General features: G+C 44.3%; 1 protein-coding gene across 1 annotated transcript in view; it reads right to left on the bottom strand.

Annotated features, from left to right (window-relative positions):
* Positions 1-16628, bottom strand: part of RAB44 (RAB44, member RAS oncogene family) — a 43393-nt gene extending 26765 nt beyond the window's left edge. Inside the window, exons 1-7 of the mRNA XM_060231525.1 lie at positions 16459-16628; positions 14572-14662; positions 10621-10716; positions 5379-5570; positions 4628-4672; positions 3597-3682; positions 1851-3007 (exon numbers count right to left, since the gene is read on the bottom strand). Coding sequence (XP_060087508.1) covers positions 1851-3007; positions 3597-3682; positions 4628-4672; positions 5379-5570; positions 10621-10716; positions 14572-14662; positions 16459-16628 — 1837 coding nt within the window. The remainder of the gene's footprint in view (positions 1-1850; positions 3008-3596; positions 3683-4627; positions 4673-5378; positions 5571-10620; positions 10717-14571; positions 14663-16458) is intronic.
* Between the last annotated feature and the right edge of the window lie 1836 nt (positions 16629-18464).

Raw genomic sequence — 18464 nt, 5'->3', positions numbered from 1 at the left:
TGTCCCATGTGATAAGTTTGGTGGAATTAGTTATCCTTTAGATAATAAAAGCCCTACTGTGGTGGCAAATCTGAGAATTTTCATTCGTTGGATGTAGGCTATGCAGGATTGGCTCACACTCTGTCTCTGGCATGCCATTGGTTGATTCTGCTCTCCCCTGTCCACTGCTGACCCTGTCAGGCAAGAACCCCACCAGACGGCTATTGACCTCTGAGTTCTCTGCTAACAGGTTCTCCTGGGGGCTTACTGATCACTACTACCTTTCCTCGGGGCCCATTGTAAGAAGTCTGGGATACTCCGTCTTCCTCACCCCCACAAACAACACTGCCATGAAGCAAATAGTAAAACTACCAATACACTGTGAGACATGTTCATGAGACAAACAGTAGCAGTTACTTCTCTTCAACTGACACAAAAGGAATGTTCATTCACACCAAGGAGGGGCCAGTTCAACAGCAACAGATAAACAGACTGACACTATACAATGTATTAACCTCCTTTCTACCTGCAAATACTCTTCACTCTTTCTATTCAAATTAGGCTACAGTGGGCTCATATGATAGAATGGACTCTATTCTGTCCTATGGGTCCATAGGACACAATGGACTCCATTCTGTCCTATGGGCTAATTGCATAGAGTCCGTTCTGTCCTATGGGCCTATAAGATACAATGAAGTCCACTCTGTCCTATGGCCCCATGAGCTGGAATTGACTCCCTTTTTTTTCTGCAGCCTGCAAGTGGAAAGGAGCAAAAGGGAGGCTTGCAATGGCTCCCTGCCTCTTACAGCCATCAGCAGAGTGGGCCTGCCTGTCAGCTGCTTGCTTTAAGAGATGGGGAATCATTGGAAGCCTCCCTTTTGTTCCCCCCACCTGCAAGTGGGGGGTGTGTGTGAAAGGGAGGCTTCTAATGCCTGTCTAACTTCCTGTCTGCCTGTCTGCCTGTCATTTTTCTGTCTCCTTGTCTTCCTTCCTTCCATTTTCCTTTCTTTCATACTTTTCTCCCCCAAATTTTTATAACTCTCCGTTCCTTCCTCTCACTTTTTCTCTGTCTCTGTCTTTCTGACTTTTTCTTTCACTCTATCTTCCTTCCTTTCATTTTTCTTTCTCCCCTTTTTTTTTTTTTACCTTTCCCTTATGGTCTTTCTCTCATTCTTACTCTGTATCTCTGTCTTTCTGTCTTTTTATTTCATTCTGTATGTCTTCCTTTCTTCCTTTCATTCTTTCTTGCACTCCTTTCTCCCCATCTTTTTCCTTCTGTTCTTTCTCTTAGTCTTACTTTTTCTTTCGTTCTCTTTGTCTACCTTCCTTCCTGCCACCCACACATTCTCACACACACACACCAATATTTTTCTGGGGCCCGTTGTATTTCTTCCTACAATGGGCTTTACTGCTAGTAATAATATAAGAGCGGCTACATTTTGGATTACTGTTTGTGTAAAGTGCATTTTTTATGTTAAAGGTAACAAACTTTAAATTTTAATTATGGGACAAATCTAATCTGGAACTATATGTCATTCCACCTTTAGAGACAAGCATAATAGCAGCCAATATTTATCTTCCATTTATGCTTTTCACTCATTGACTTATAGTACCTGAGTTGAATCTTATTTCTGCTAATAGAGCAGCCTGCATCTGGAAGAAGGAATCTTGCTCATTGACAGGACGGATGACATAAGAGAATCATAGGAACCAAGTTAGTCACTATTTCTGCACACAGGTAAAAGAACAGGCCAAGCATAGAAAACAATAACAGCAACAAAAAATCAAGAAGCCAGGCTTCCCAACAGCAAGGCCTAGGCTTTGATCCATGACATAATGGTGTCTCCTAGCATAAGATGATAGCTATTTACCTATGGTAGCAGTTATATTTGTCCCAAAGGAATCATCATGTAAACGGCACAAAAAGGATGTTTTGCCAACATTAGAATCTCCTACAAAGAGCACATTATACAGATGATCTGGATAAGAGCAGACATCTGTGGTGCCTTTTGAAGTTTCTTTTGTTCCAGCATTCACTTGAAAATCCTGATCATCTGTCTTGACATTTGTTTCCTTATCAAATTCTGTCCTAGCCTCTTGATTCTTCTTATACTCAGACATATCAGCCAGTCCTTTTTTGACTTCTGCTAAAGGGGTTTCTCTCTCCTCAGAGGTCGGAATCCTTGTCTCACTCTGGGACATATTTTTCAATTGGCTGTTGTGCACCATTGATATTTCTGGCCCGGATTCAACATGCAATTTGGGCAGAACTGTCTTTATAGGAAAACAAACTGGTAGCATACCTTCTAGTGATGGTATCTCTTTGTTTATTTTTATTTTCATAGATTTTTTCTTTCCCATTCCCTGCTCAGAATCAACAGAAGGCCATATTGTCTGAGTTATCTTTAAAACTTGTTCATGAAGTTTGGGTTGGGTTACCTGCCCTAAAGACAGAATGTCCTCCTGTTGTGAGCTCTCTTTGGAGTCACTGATTTGTGATTTCAACTCAGAATGACCAGGAGAACAACCCTCAGGAGAAAGACTCTCTCTCTGCATTGGCACTAGAGTCTTAAAATCCATTTTTGACTCAAAAATGCTAGTTTTTTCTTTACCTAGAACATCACATTGCACATAACTCTGTCCATTAAGAATATCTTGTTGTAATGTACTCTGGTCAGTTTCTAAAATTCTTTTCCCTTGGCCATTATTCCTCAAGAGAGCTTCATATTGTGGCATTATTTCCTGAGTAATATAGTGCTGATTATTTCCATCATGTCTCATTTGATCTGAAGGCTCTTGTCCTTGAAAACTAAGATCGTGCATCTGTTGGTGTGATTCAGACACCTTGCTAAGAGCTGCTATAGTATCGTTTATTTCTCTAAGCAAAGAACTTTGACCGAAAGGCTCCTGTAGGAAACACTGCTGTTCTTCTTCAATAAACTCAGCCAAAGGTTCCTCTTCAGTAGAAATCACTCTTGTTCTGGGCTCTGACTCAGTTTTGGTAATCAATGCATTGTCCTCTGGTGTCCTAGGGAGAAACAAAGCATAGGGCAGTTCTTATCTGGTACACAAAAAGGTTTAAAGTGACACCATTCTGGAGTACAAATGCATGAGATGTTAAGGACATATTTCCTGCAAAATTATTCACCAGCCAGGCTTCCTGCATTAGTCATTTAGGCAGGATAAAGCGCAAGCACATGTGTTGTTAACATATAGCATGTGAACATATAAATGCTTCAAGGGCCAAGAGGGGAAAAGATTGTATATCAGAAGGCCAATACAAAACATATTGGTAAACAAATATTGTTTGTTCTTCTAGGAAACGTCTGGCTAAAAAGTGGGATAAAAATCTTCAAATGCATTATTTTTAGCAAGGAATGTCTGGGGGTACAATGCTAGACACTTGTCAGCAAAAGCTCTGCTTGGCCTTGGAGTACTCCAGAAACATGTTTCCAATTTTTTGGATGCAGTACATATAAATTCAAGGAAATTTCAGAGCCACTGACAGGAAAAGTAAAGCTACCACGATACCAGAGCAGGTGCCCAGCTGCAGAGAAAACCACTGCCACCTCATTCATTTTTATTTAAATCAGCCATGTATTCATTCCAGTGCTTACTGCTGATCAGAACTGTCCTGTATATCCTCATTCAACCTATATCCAAAGTTCATCTCCAGTTTAGAGGGAACCATCTCATTTTCATCCTTTGAAGAACAACAAGAGTAGAGAAACACAAAAAGGACCACTGTTGATATACTAATTCCCAAACTGTGTGCAGGAACATCCTTGCGTGCTACAAGAGAACTGCTAGTGTACTAAGAGAATCATATTAAACTACGAAAAAAGGTTCTGGAACAAAGGTATGCACTCTGGAAACAGGCTGCCTCCTGCATTTCTGTGTGATCTATTGCTCAGGCCTTGCCTTCTTCCAATCAACCTCTGCTATGATGGGTAATTCTGCTGTTTGTTGGCATCACGTATGATTTGGATGCCCTGACCTGGATAGTCCAGGCTAGCCTGATCTCATCAGACCTCAAAAGCTACACAGGGTTGGCCCTGGTTAGTATTTGGATGGGAGACTGCCAAGAAATACCAGGATCATGATGTGGAGACCAAAAATGGTAAACCACCTCTGAATGTTTCTTGTCTTGAAAAACTTTCAGGGTCTTCATAAGTCAGCTATGACTTGACAGGAAAAAATATTTGGATCACTGAATTGTTCCTGATGCAGACACATAACAGAATTATCTCTTACCAGAAGAGGCTGCATATTGAATACCTGCATGAGTCTATGTACGTTTTCAGAGTGTAGCTCTTTCCTGTCAGAAAAGTAATTTATACAGGGGGTGGATAATTATGAAAGCAGGCAGTTCTTACTTTAAAAGTATGCAGGTAGGCACTTACATACCCTTAAAGTACACTTTTTAATGTACGAGGGGAAAACATTTCCAGTTTTGATTCATTTGACCCATGAAAGCTGACATTGTCCCATGAGCATTCCAGCTGTTTCATCAGCACAGTGTTACATTTCAGGTGCTATAATATACACATTGCTAGTACAGAGCCAGCCTTACCACTGGGACATTCAGGGTTGAACTTGTGGCACTACTTCAAGGGAGCAAGGAGTGGTAAGCTGAATAAAGAAATACCTGTGGAGTTTGAGGTGCCTTGCTGGAGATTTCCTCCAGTAGTCTCTCCCTGTAAGAAGAAGGTGGTATACTAACATATCTACTTTCCCACACACATTCATGTGTTGGTTTTGCACAAAGGAGCTATACAAACCTTGCAGCTGCAATAATACTGCAACTTACAATAAATAGCATGTAATAAGAGGGTGGCGATAAATGATAGTGCAACCAGAAAGTGTATGTAGTCTTAAAGAGTGCAGACTTGCCCCGTTGACATCACACTGCAGTTTTCAAAAAGCAAAAACCTTGGAGAGCTCTTCAATCAGAAGTGATACACTGTCAGCAGCAGTGGGTGAGAACAGAATTCCCAACCCATGGTTGCTTTCACTGATAGACTCCTTACACCATCTTTGCTTTGGAGACAGAGAACACCCCAGCATTACAGTATGGTTTTTGCTCTCTGCCATGTCTGGCTTCTATGCAAAAGACAAACATCACCCTTAGCTTCTCAGAGGAGAACCAAAACAACAGTGTACTAAATCAGTAGCTAGATAACTAATTAATGCTGGGGGCAGCAGAAGTTCAAATGAAGCAAGCTCTTGTCCAACAGAAGGGGAGACAATAAGCAATTGCCTTCTTTCCACTAAACAGGAATTCTAGTTTGTTCGACCTTGGGAAGCATTCCTAAACAGGACCATCTAGAACATAAAAGGCATTTCCTGCAGTATATTCTTCCCTGAGCATGGTGATATTGAGAAGACAGAATTAAGACTTGCCTGCTGCCTCCTTTGAGCATCTGTGAGACTCTGTTTTTCATGGCATTCAAATGTCCTTGAGTTTCTTGTAGTTGATGGAGGCCCTGTTTTAGCTGGTTCTCGAGGGCAATGTTGGTTTGTTTGAGCTGCTGGTTTTTAGTATTAGTCTTTTGCTGCTTTTCCTGGAGGCTGAACAATTCTGCCTCTAGCTGGAAAAAGATTGAAAATGCTTAATCAAAACTCCTGCAGAAAGGTGCTTCAATCTGTTGTGTAGGTTCCTCTTCTACAGCAAACCTGTATGAGCCTCACAGACTCTCATCTGTTTCTGGAATGCTGACTATCTTCTTGTGCTGCTATTGCCACCCTTTTTACTAAAATACAATCTCCTGTGCCTTTAACAACTACATGACAGGACAGAAACACAATAGGTATCATTTTATTTATTTATTTATTTTAGTATATTTCTACTCCGCCCATTCCCCGTAGGGCTCAGGGCAGAGTACAACGTATGATAAAACAATAAAATACAATAAAAACATTTTATGAACAGACAACTCAACAGCACTCAGAAAATATACCATAATCGCATATTGCCCAGCCTTGCCATCTCACATCATGATATCCCATAAAGATGGCAGATATTATTCTGTTTTATAGCACAGGTGACAGTGCTGGCAGGGGAAGCCAACCAGATCAAAAATAGATGCCCGCAGCCTCAACTAAAAGCCTGGTAGAACAGCTCCATTTTACAGGCCCTATGAAAGGCTAATAAGCCAGGTAGGGCCCGGATCTCTGTAGGGAGCTGATTCCACCAGGTTGGGGCCAGAACTGAAAAAGCCCTGGCCCTAGTTGAGGCAAGGCAGGCATCTCTTGAGCCAGGGTGTAACGTACTCGATTGGGAGACGCGAGTAGGGCAACATTCTTTATTAGGAGCACGTTGCAAGAGAGAGAACACGCGGGCCGGGTCCCGCTTATGTACAGTCCCCGGTACAGCCTACTGGACAGGTCAGGCCAATCCTGACTTGTTAAACTTCCCGCCACAGCTGGTGATTGGCGGGGGATTCCGCGCCCCGCGCTGGAGGCGTCTGGGACAGCCCAGTCGCCTCTGCGCATGTCGCGTCTGGCTGCTGATACACTACACCCCTCCCCCCCTGGTTAATGAACATAATCCTTAAGGTACGCGGGAGGTCGGCGCTCCCTGGTGGACCTTCTGGGGAGGTCCGGTGGAGGTGGCGCGGCTTCCGCTGCTGGTGCGTCGGTGGGCCGAGGCGTGGCCAGAGGCTGCGGGTCTGGTTCCGTCGGTCTCTCGGGCTCAGTCAGTCCCGGCGCTTCGTGTGGCGGTGTAGCCGGTGTTGGGGCCGCGTCCTCTGGTCGGCCCTCGGTTGGCTCTTCCCCGGATCTCGCCCCTTCTGTGTCCGCAGGTTCCTCCGGTAGCATGCGGCGGCGTAGCTGGTCTATGTGCCGCCGTAATATCTGGCCCCCCTCGGTTGATATATCGTAGTGGCGGGACCCCATTACTCATAGCACTCGGCCGGCCACCCACTCAGGCCCCCTCGCATAGTTCTGGGCGTATACTGGGTCGCCCGCAAAGAAACCCCTGGCCGCGTCCCGGACCTCGGGACTTCCGCGGGTCTCTGAAGCCCTGTCGGGGTGTAGTCTGTCCAGTCGGGTTATGAGCTTGCGCCCCATGAGGAGCTCAGCCGGACTAACCCCAGTGACCGGGTTGGGGGTGATCCTATTGTCGAAAAGGAACGCGGCCAACCTGTGGTCCCAGTCGCCCTGTACGATTCGGCTCAGGGCCTCCTTTGTTGTGCGGACCATCTGCTCTGCCTGGCCGTTGGTGGCCGGAAGGGGGCAGACCTTATGTGTCTAATCAGATATCTCTGGAGGAACGCCTGGAAGTCGGCCGAGGTGAACGCGGTCCCGTTATCAGAGACTATGGTGTCCGGGATACCGTGTGTGCATAAGACCCTGCGCAGCGCTCTGATCGCGGCTGCGGACGAGGTGGACCCTACGGGAATTACCTCGAACCATTTGGTGTAGGAGTCCACTATTATCATGAAGATCTGCCCCTGGAATGGCCCCGCGAGGGCGGCCAAGACGTGGCTCACCACCGGCACTGGGTAGGGATTATCCTGCAGTGCCTTGTTTATCATGCATTTGTAGTCTGCACAGATCCGCACCTCCCCGTTTGGCTTGATTGGGGTTACGATGGGGGTCTCCCAAGTGGCGTAGTCCACTGGCTCCAGGACTCCCTGGGCTGTGAGGCGGTCTAGTTCGGCCTCTATTTTTGGCTTCAAGGCGAACGGGACCCTCCTCGCCTTGAGCCGAATCGGCCTGACTGTGGGGTCTAGTGGTAGGGAGATGGCCGGCCCTTTGTAGCTCTCTAGGGAACCGTCGAATACGTCAGGAAATTCTTGGCATATCTCCCCGAACCCTCTGGGCGTTAGGGTTTGCCCTACCCCCTCCAAGCGGATCCCCAAGGGTTTGAACCACGCCAGTCCTAGCAGGGTGGTAAGCTGGCGCTTTACCACCAGGATGTCCAGCGGGCCATAGAAGGACCCCCGCTCGACTTGCACCCGCGCCCACCCCGCAATTTGCACCGGATTCTTCTGAAAGTCCCAGAGTATGAAGTCCGCCGGCCTTAGTTGAAGCCGCTGGCGGGGGCACAATTTCCTCAGGGTCTCCTCTGCTATGATGGAAATGGAGGAACCTGAGTCCACCTCCATTTGGCAGGGGTTCCCTTCGATGAGGACCGCCATTTTAATTTTATCGGGGGTGGCGAGGGGCAAGTTCAGTACCTGAAGGGACGTGGAGTCTGTGGAGTGGAACTCCGCCAACTCGTGATGCGTGGTCGGCCTCCGGCGGTTGGGCTTGGCTCGGCAAGCCCTGGCGATGTGGCCGGTCTTCCCGCAGCTCCGGCAGTCCCAGGTCCGGTACTGGCAGTCTCTCCGGTCGTGGGGGTCGCCGCAGCTGGCGCACTTGGTGGCAGGAACCCTCTCCACCGCTGGTGGTCGATCGGGCGCTCGGGGGCATTGGGCTGCTCTGTTGGGTGGCCCGGCTGGGCGACGCAGCTGGTAGGCTTCTCCCTCCTCCGGGCGGTCGTGGTCCAGCTCCTCGTGGTGGACGGCGTCTGTCCGGGCCTTGGGAAAGGTCCGGGAGGTCCTCTCGAACGCCACTGCTTCGTTGAAAGCGCTCTGGAGGGTGAGCTCTTCCTTGGCGAAGAGCTTCTGCTGGAGCCTCTCGTCGCGGAGGCCCCACGTGAAGCGATCGGCCAGGGTGTCTTCCAGCTGGGGGAAGTTGCAGTTCCCGGCGATCCTGCGGAGGGCCGCCAAGTAGTCGGCGGCCGATTCTCTGGCAGCCTGGTCCCTTCTGTGGAACAGGAACTGGCGGGCCACCCGTGAAGGCTGAGGTAAGAAGTGGCCGGTGAGGAGTCTGCTGACCTCGGCGAAGGACTTCTCCTTGAGGCGGGCGGGGGCCGAGAGACCCTTGGCGATCTCGAATGTGGCCGCCCCGCAGACGCTCAGGAGAACGTCCCTCTTCATGCTGTCCTCCGTGACTTTGTTGGCCCTCAGGTAGCATTCGACCCGTTCCAGGTAGGACTCCCAGGCCTCTGGATTCGCGGGGTCGAACGGCTCGACGTGACCGGTGGTTCCGCCCTGGTTGGCCATGGTGGCTGCGGCGGCAGTCGTGGTGGTGCCCTTGGTCTCCTACGTAGCCGATGAGGCTAGTATCCCATCCTCGTCGCCAGTGTAACGTACTCGATCGGGAGACGCGAGTAGGGCAACATTCTTTATTAGGAGCACGTTGCAAGAGAGAGAACACGCGGGCCGGGTCCCGCTTATGTACAGTCCCCGGTACAGCCTACTGGACAGGTCAGGCCAATCCTGACTTGTTAAACTTCCCGCCACAGCTGGTGATTGGCGGGCGATTCCGTGCCCCGCGCTGGAGGCGTCTGGAACAGCCCAGTCACCTCTGCGCATGTCGCGTCTGGCTGCTGATACACTACACAGGGACAGCCAATGGATGTTGGGAGGCCGAACCTAACGACCTCCCGGGCATATATGGAAGGAGATGGTCCTGCAGGTATGTTGGTCCCAGGCTGCGTAAGGCTTTAAATGTTAAAACTAAAACCTTTAAGCGGATCTAGTACTCAATGGGCAGCCAGTGCAGACTGCAGAGCGCCGGCCGAATGCCCACCCATAAAGGAGGTGCAGTCAGCAGGCGAGCCGCCGCATTCTGCACCCGCTGCAGTTTCTGGTTCAATCTCAAGGGTAAGCCAGCGTACATTGAGTTACAGTAGTCTAGTCTGGAGGTGACCATTGCATGGATCACTGTAGCCAGGTCTTGAGGGGATAGATGAGGTGCTTGCTGCCTGATCTGCTGAAGATAACAAAAGGCAGACCTGGCAACCATCATGATCTGGGCCTCCATGGAAAGGGAGGCATCCAAGGTCACTCCCAGGCTCTTCACCTGTTGGGCTGGCACCAATGTGGCACCGTTCAAAACTGGGAGCTGGATGCCCATACCCACCCCACCCTGACTCAGGTACAGGACCTCTGTCTTTCTCTTCAGTATATGGAATAAATTGTGGGCAAACTGCTGCAGTCAAATTTCTGTCTTGTGAGAGGAAAGATGGCAACCCTAACTTGAATATGGTTGTTCCTATTGAAGAGTGTTTTGTTATTGTTAACTTGGAACGAACATTTCTTTGAACAAAATCTGTGAAAGGGTTTTTTCCTCTCAAGACTCCATGCAGAAAACATTTGCAGCACATTCCAAATGACTTCCATGGGTGGACTTTCTGTCAGCACCAATGAAACAAAAACAGGAGTCTGCAAAAGGTACATGCACTGTCAGAGTGAGTGCCTTTTTCTCACAGTATCTCTTATTGTACCACATTGCACCTCAACAGTGTTTTGATTCATTCATCAGACCACTGGCCCTGAGATGCTCATCAGATGGCAAGCAGCTGGGTATGGGCAATGATTTTACTGGCAGATTGTGCAGCCAGTCCTACCCCCTCCCTGCCCCATCTGTAACTTTAGCTACAGTTAAATGTTTCCAGAAGGTGGCACCATTTCATTTGAATAAAGGCAAAGAAGCAAGCCGCTAAAGATCCAGCAATCTTTGGCCTCTTTATGAGCTGTTCTGTGGACATATGGAAAGCTGAAGACAGGTGAGCTGTTCTGTGGACATATGGAAAACTGAAGACAGGTGAGACTTGCTTGGGTCCCACCACATTGACCACTATCTTACCTCTTTTTGAACACATAGGAAATGCTGTATTTCCCTTTCTTTGACATCCAACACTTTCTGCATCTCCACACTGTAGAACTTGCTTCTCATTTCACTCTGAAGCAATAAAGGTAACAAAGCTGTAGTTTTATATGATGTATCCCGGGGATGGCAGTTATGAAGATTTGTATGATTAGACCAGTTTATAACACAAAGATAAAATCTATGGTGACTGGACATTCCATAATTAATCCACACCAGCATTCACACTCATAACACATAGCTCAGCAGCGACTCAGGGTGTAATCACATGAGAGATTTGGCCTGACCTAGCCATGCCTCCCATTCAGATTTAATGTGTGCAATCACACATGCACATCTGCCCCCGAGGTCCCACCTGTACTTACCTCATCTTAGGGCAGGCTGGGACTGAATTAAATAGCTACTGGGAACATCCTTGTAACAAACCTCTAAAATGCACCCTACATACATTTTAGAGGTTTACTACCAAAAAGTTCCCAGTAGCTATTTAATCCGGTCCCAGCCTGTCCTAAGACGAGGTAGATATAGGTAGGACCTGGGGGGTGGGGTGCATGATGCACTCACCCCTCATGTGCATGAGCAGTCTGAATGCCCTCTTGTGCGTATATGGCCCGTGCCTCTCCCAGCAGTAGGGTGGCGGCTGTGTGAATGTCGCAGCACAGATCAAAGAGAACCAGCTTTTTCAGAGCCGGGCTACTGCTGTGCCAAGTCTCTCATGTGATCACACCCTCACATACAACATTGCCACATATGAAAGCAGTATACTGCCAATTAGTTTTAAAGTTCCCCATGTCTGTGCAGTGTCCTCATTCCAACACAGATTACACATATTCATTTATAAATGATTTTGCCTTTAAATAAGACACAACAAAGAAGGCAAGAGGCCAAAATGTCATCCAATACTATAAGCCATTATGTTTTTAAAGTCATTAAAATTTCTATGTATTGAATTCTCATAAGAAGCTTCAGAAAATAAAAAAGGGAGAAGTTTTCTCAAGAAAAGCAATATATCCACTTTTTGCTTATTGAACCTCTTATGAGATTTGGAGATATGTGGTTATGAGTTGTGACATATATATTTTGTCATATGCTGTCAATGTACTGTTTGCCAGAAACCTGGGAGTATTGTAAGCAACTGTGTTCTGTGCCTGCCCATAGAGAACATGGGTTAAAACAATTTTATTTGGTAACATATGGTAACAAATTATATTTCTTGCATCATTAATAACTTCTTTTATCTATCCTATATATTACCTTCTACCCACCCCTGCCCCCGTTACTGGACCCCCGCCAGTGTTATTTACTTAAAGTACTAATGTTTAAAGATACCCTTAACTAATAAAAACAAAAATTAATATTCCTCTTTTTTCTAAGACGTAATCATTATCAAAAATCGCCCAATGTCCTTTTATTTTCCACTCTTTTTCTGCATATCTTCTGAACTTTTTTCACTCCATCTTAAAAACTTCTAAAACATAGTCTCTTAAAATTCTTGTTAAATTGTCCATTTCACTCCATGTCATAACTTTTACAATCCAATCCCATTTCTCTGGTATTTTTTCTTGCTTCCACAACTGCGCATATAATGTTCTAGCAGCTGAAAGCAAGTACCAAATTATAGTTCTATTTTCTTTTGGAAATTTTTCCATTTGTAATCCCAACAGAAAAGTCTCTGCAACTTTCTTAAATTCATATCCAAAGATCCTAGAAATTTCTTGTTGAATCATCTGCCAATACTTTTTTGCTCTTTCACAAATCCACCACATATGCTAGAAAGAACCTTCATGTTTTTTACATTTCCAACATCTGTCTGGCATCTTATTATTCATCTTTGCCAGTTTCTTAGGAGTCATATACCATCTATACATCATTTTAAAGCAGTTCTCTTTAATACTATGACACGTCGAAAGCTTCATAGAGTTCTTCCACAAATATTCCCAAGTTTCCATCTGTATTTCTTTATTTACATTAATTGCCCACTTAATCATTTGAGATTTCACTACTTCATCTTCCGTAGACCATTTTAAAAGTAATTTACATAATTTTGAAATTAATTTTTCATTGTCTCCAAGCAGAACTTTTTCCATTTCTATTTGCCCTTTTCTTATTCCTTCAATTTTAATATCATTCTCCACCAAGCTCTTTATTTGTTGCATTTGAAACCAATCATATTTATTATTCAGCTCTTCAGCAGTTTTCAATTCTATTTTGCCACTTTGTATTTTTAATTGTTGATTATATGACAACCACTTTTCTTCACCCGTCTCAGCTGTTATTTTTATCACTTTGGCTGGCACTATCCATAACAGTTTTCTCTCATCTCCATATTTCTTATATTTCATCCATGTATTTAGCAAGCTGTTTCTTATATAATGGTGAGAGAAAAAGCGGTCTATCTTTTTTCCCCCATAATACATATAAGCATGCCAGCCAAATTTATTTCCATGACCTTCCAACGCTAAGAGTTTTTTGTTTAACAACATTATCCATTCTTTTATCCATACTAAGCAAACTGCTTCATGATATAATTTTAAGTCTGGTAATTGAAATCCGCCTCTCTTTTTTGCGTCTGTTAAAATTTTCATTTTAATTCTTGTGGCGTTTTCGCACTGACCTTAATCGGCAGCGACGTCCCTCTTCACCGCGCAGGATGTGCGCGGATTTCGCACCAATTGCTGCGGAGCACCCAGAAGAGCCGCAAAGTCCCGCGGCTTTTGCAGCGCAAGTGGAAACCGCCAAAAACCAGTTTCCATTTGCGCCGCAAAAGCCGCGGGACTTTGCGGCTCTTCCGGGTGCTCCGCAGCAATTGGTGTGAAATCCGCGCAGATCCTGTGCGGTGAAGAGGGACGTCGCTGCCGATTAAGGTCAGTGCGAAAACGCCCTTGGTTTCTTCCCCGCCCACACAAACTCTGAAATTTTTCTTTGCCATCTATTAAATTGTTTACTGTCTTTCACAATCATTTGAATAGTTTGAAACAAATACATTATTCTTGGTAGAATATTCATTTTAATTAAGGCTATTCTACCCAAAAGTGACAAATTAAGTTTATTCCACTTTAACATATCTTCATCCATTTTACACCATAGCTTCTCATAATTATTTTTCAACAAATCAATATTCTTCATTGTTATCTCCACACCCAAATATTTTTCCTTGGCGGTAACTTCACAGCCCGTTAGTCTCTGCAATTCTTGTTGCTTATTTATTTGCATATTTTTACATAGAAGTTTTGATTTTTCTTTATTAATACAAAGTCCCGCCAACTCCCCATATTCTTGTATTTTAGCTAATAACAAAGGTGTGACTTGTATGGGGTTTTCATTTATAAACATTATATCATCTACAAATGCTCTGTATTTATAAGTAAATCCTTTTACTTTTAATCCTTCTATTTCTTTATCTTCTTGGGTGGGTTGGTAGGTCAAGTATAATTCCAAGGCCTGAGTTGCTTACTCTTCTGGAAGCTCCAGCAATAAGCTTGGAAGCATTCTCCCCACTGGAGGTCAGGGAACAGTGCTCCCCTGTGCACTGTGCCGTAGGCAGGCCTTGATTTCAGCAGGAGCTCACAGGATCACAGCTCCTGAACCTTTCTGAGCAAAGCAGAGGAAAGCGATACCATCACTTTATGTGATCTGGACATTATACTTCTGTTGATACAGCCCAAAATTGCATTTGCCTTTTTTAGCCATCACATCACACTGTTGACTCATGTTCAGTGTATGATCCACTAAAACCTCTAGATCCTTTTCACACATACTACTGCTAAGACAAGTCTCCCCCATCTATAACCATGCATTGCGTTTTTCCTACCTAAATGCAGAACTTTACATTTATTCCTGTTAAAATTCAAGAAAAGATGAAACAAACAAATACAACACACCCCTTCTGAGAAGTCACAGGAATTAAGCTTGATTCAGCTGGGCACCTACCTCTCTCTGCAGACTCTTTTTCTCCCTCTCTATTTGCTGTTCCATTTCCTCATACAGCTGTTGTACTTCCTTGTTGTGATCAGCAACATGCCTAATTCAGATGACCAAGTATGAGGGCATTAATGCAGATTTTGTTGCAGCATGTGACCTGTTACTAAAATGGCCATTTTTTGCCAGTAGTGCATACATTATAAGGAGCTCCTTTGTACCTTTGATCAGCAATCAATTTTATGAAAGACCTGTTCTGAAGAGGTAAGGGGCATTGTGGGTCATCTCCTCACCACCCCCCCAGGTGGGCTGCTGATAACTCCCATTGCAAAAATCACTGCTCTCTCCAAACCCTTCTCTTGCCTCTGAATTGTTGATTGGTGTGGACAACCAGTAGTCCTCAAAGGAACAGACTTGGCTGGAGGGCATCTGTAGACTAATGAACACGTAGCTTACCCATAACTGGTGTTCTTCAAGTAGTCATCTATGCAGCCACACTCATGAGATATCAAGTATCCATGGAATCCACCTTCTGAAACTTCCAAAGTTTTAAAAAAATGGGTTTTGGCCTGAGCCGCTCTCACTCCATCAGTGAACACATATATAGAGAGTTCCAGAAGTGGCTACTGGTGCAGCAGGCAACATGGACTGAGAAGGGGATGTGGCTCCACCCACTCCAGGCATGTGCAGTATTTGTTGCTAAAGTGGGCAGGACTCATACCATTTCAAATTTCCAAAGGTGGGCTTTATGCATGCTTGAGATCTCATCAGTGTAATGCAGAGAGACCACAACAAAGAACCTTACCTTGTACTGTGTCAGACCATTAACCAGTCTTGGGCAGGATCAAGTCTCCCTTCTCTGAGATCCTTTAACTATACAAGATAGGGATTGATCCTCCACCCTTCTGCAGCCCTTTGTTCTTGCTATAAATTCAAACACTGAAACCACTTCTTGCTTTCCCCACTTCTTGTATGGGTCCAACATTCACTTTTTCTGACTTCCCCCACCCCTGTTTTGAAAAGCTATATTTATGATAACTCTTCCATACAATCACCTTCTGTTTCATGACCTACGTGTTCAGTATTAGCTGTAACTTCTCTTTAGCATGCTTAGCTTCCTTGATAAAGTGTGTCATCTTAGCCAAGAATTTCTTTAGGCTTCCTAGCAGATGAGGTTCATCTTGCTGCAGTTGCACCCAGATCGTCCAGATTTCTGACTGACTACAATAGAGGATAGTTTATGTTTCTTGGTGAATTTTCTGAAGAAAGTCAATCTCACTGAACTTTTAATGGGCCCGTTATTTAGGAATTGATTCAGGGTCAAATTAGTGGTGATGCTCTTGGCATTCCATCATTGAAACTGTTATTTGGCCTTAAAAGCAGACATGGGAGAACAATACAGATTAGGGCTATTGTCACTGGGAAAGGGGGATTAAGTCTTCTCTCTCAGTGTCCTGCATCACGTTGCTAATTAGAAATCCCACTCAGACCCATTGATCTACCCACACGTAGCCTTGCAAATAGCAGATCAAAGAGAAAACTCCCTGAACTGGGTTAACTGTTGCACAATGAACGCTATTTAAGTACAGCTCTGACCAGATAGGAATAAATGTTATTCCATAAGGACCCCAAGAGAAAACATTTACTAACCAGAAATGTATTTATAAGCAAACAATTTCAAGCCAACATAGCTACTCCCTTAGCTCAGATCATGGAAGAATGGTTTGTAAGACCTGACACTTAGCCTGATATTACTCTCTGCAGCCTAACCCCACCTACCTCCAAGTGTAGTAGTATTCTACACTGATCTGCATCTCTTTCACAGGCTTCCATCCCTGATCTGCCTGCCTGCATCTGTGGGACTCAGTCTGAAACATGGTATGGTTAGCATGTTCTTACTCTTCAAAGATGCTGTCAGCTTCCAGTTGGTTGATGAAGGTCTCAAGGCACTTCCGCTGTTCAATATCAGCTTCCTCCAGTGAGAAGTTAGCAGGACCCTTTAATAAAGTGTCTTTTCTCTTCCGGTGCAATCGTGTTACAGCCTGTGAGCTCAAGACATGCCCTGTCATGTGACAACCAAGATCACACCTCTGGGCAAACATAGTACAATATGGAAGAGCTTAAGCCAGTACTTGGTCAGTGGAGATGAACAACCTAGCTACCTATCATCTCCAGACTGTTTTGTGTGTGAAAACCATGTTAAATCAGGGCACTTAGCACTTCCAAGCCGCACAGGAATTGTGCTGTTCTCCAAACTGATCACTACATCCAGGCAAATTATTGTTATTACCATTAACATGCATGTCTCGCTTTTCTCCTCTGAAATTGAATCCCTGTGGTAGGTTACAATAAAGCTAAAACAGTATAAAATATAAAAATAAGAACAGAGTTTAAAAACTACTAACCAGCCCAAAACAATTTCCCATCTCCACAGACTATAAAAATAGTCATAATCACTAGTGAAATTAAATGCATAAAAGAATAGAAGCATTAAGAATCCTATTTTGAGTACTCAGAATGCAATATTTTGCTGCAGGGAAAATGCAATAGGAATGGAACATTCATTACAACTGAGGCTTCTTTCACACTACAAGGATTTTCTGTGATGTTTTAACTGCAACAGTAAATACAGATGCATTCTCATTGGCAGTGAAGAAATACTGGAGCTTTCTGTGCCCTTTCCTGGCATCAACCCCTCATGGACACCATTCTCCCTACCACACCATGAAAGGACTTGTTGGAAGGTGGGGAAAGTAATGGCTATATCATTAGATATAAAAGACAATAAATGGGATCACAGTGTGAATATAATACTGAATACAAAAAACATAACTGTATATAGGCTACTATATATTTTTAATAATAAAACTGCTTATACATTTCACAACTATCATTCACCCAAAGAATTAACAATAATTTTAAAAATTATTAAAAAGATATTGTAGTCCATAAAGAATGAATTCTGTTGAAAATGCTGTATTACATTACAATAATGAACTCTGTTGAAAATGTCATATGACTTCGTGGTTGTTATTGTTAATTCTTTGTGTGAATGATAGAATTAACAATTTTTAAAATTATTAAAATATTTCAAAGATATAGTAGTCCATAAAGAATGGATTCTGTTGAAAATGCTGTATTACAATACAAGTACAAACGCTGTTGAAAATGTCAGATTACTTTGTGGTTATTGTTAATTTTTTGTGTGAATGATAGTTGCGAAATGTGTAAGCAGTTTTATTAAAAAGATATAGTATCAGGTATCATTGGATATTGCATTAGCAGTCATTCACAACTGGATTTTCCTGGGTGGACAAGACATTCCAGTTGCAAAGAAATGCTATAGTCCAGTCCCTTGGATGGCAAGAAGATCAAATCAGTCAATCCTAAAGGAAATCAATCCTGACTGTTCCCTGGAAGGTCAGATACTGAAGCTGAAGCTCAAATACTTTGGCCACCAAATGAGAAGGGAGCACTCGCTGGAGAAGACCCTGATGCTGGGAAAGATTGAAGGTAAAAGAAGAAGGGTGGCAAAGGATAAGATGGTTAGGCAGCGTTATCAATCCAACAAACATGAATTTGAACGAATTTAGGAGGAGGATGGAAGATAGAAGGACCTGGTGTGATGTGGTCCATGGGGTCGCAAAGAGCTGGACTCGACTGTGCAGCTGAACAACAACTAACAACAACAATAGTGCAATATCTATAAACATCATTGCAGATGCAGCTCAGGAAGATGGCACTGATTTCACAAGACCTTTAAACATGCATGCTTTCCTTTTTGGATGGCATAACATGCTTGGACTGCATACTTTCTTTTAAAAAACATAATAAAATAGGTTTTGGAAAGAGCATCCTGGGGAAAACCTGGGAAGAGGATTGGATTTATTGGAGTAATATCCTAC

Source organism: Heteronotia binoei, chromosome 2, assembly GCF_032191835.1.
Source record: "Heteronotia binoei isolate CCM8104 ecotype False Entrance Well chromosome 2, APGP_CSIRO_Hbin_v1, whole genome shotgun sequence".
Taxonomy (NCBI): domain Eukaryota; kingdom Metazoa; phylum Chordata; class Lepidosauria; order Squamata; family Gekkonidae; genus Heteronotia; species Heteronotia binoei.
Note: the sequence above shows the minus strand (reverse complement) of the source record. Positions and strands in the feature narration are given on the sequence as shown.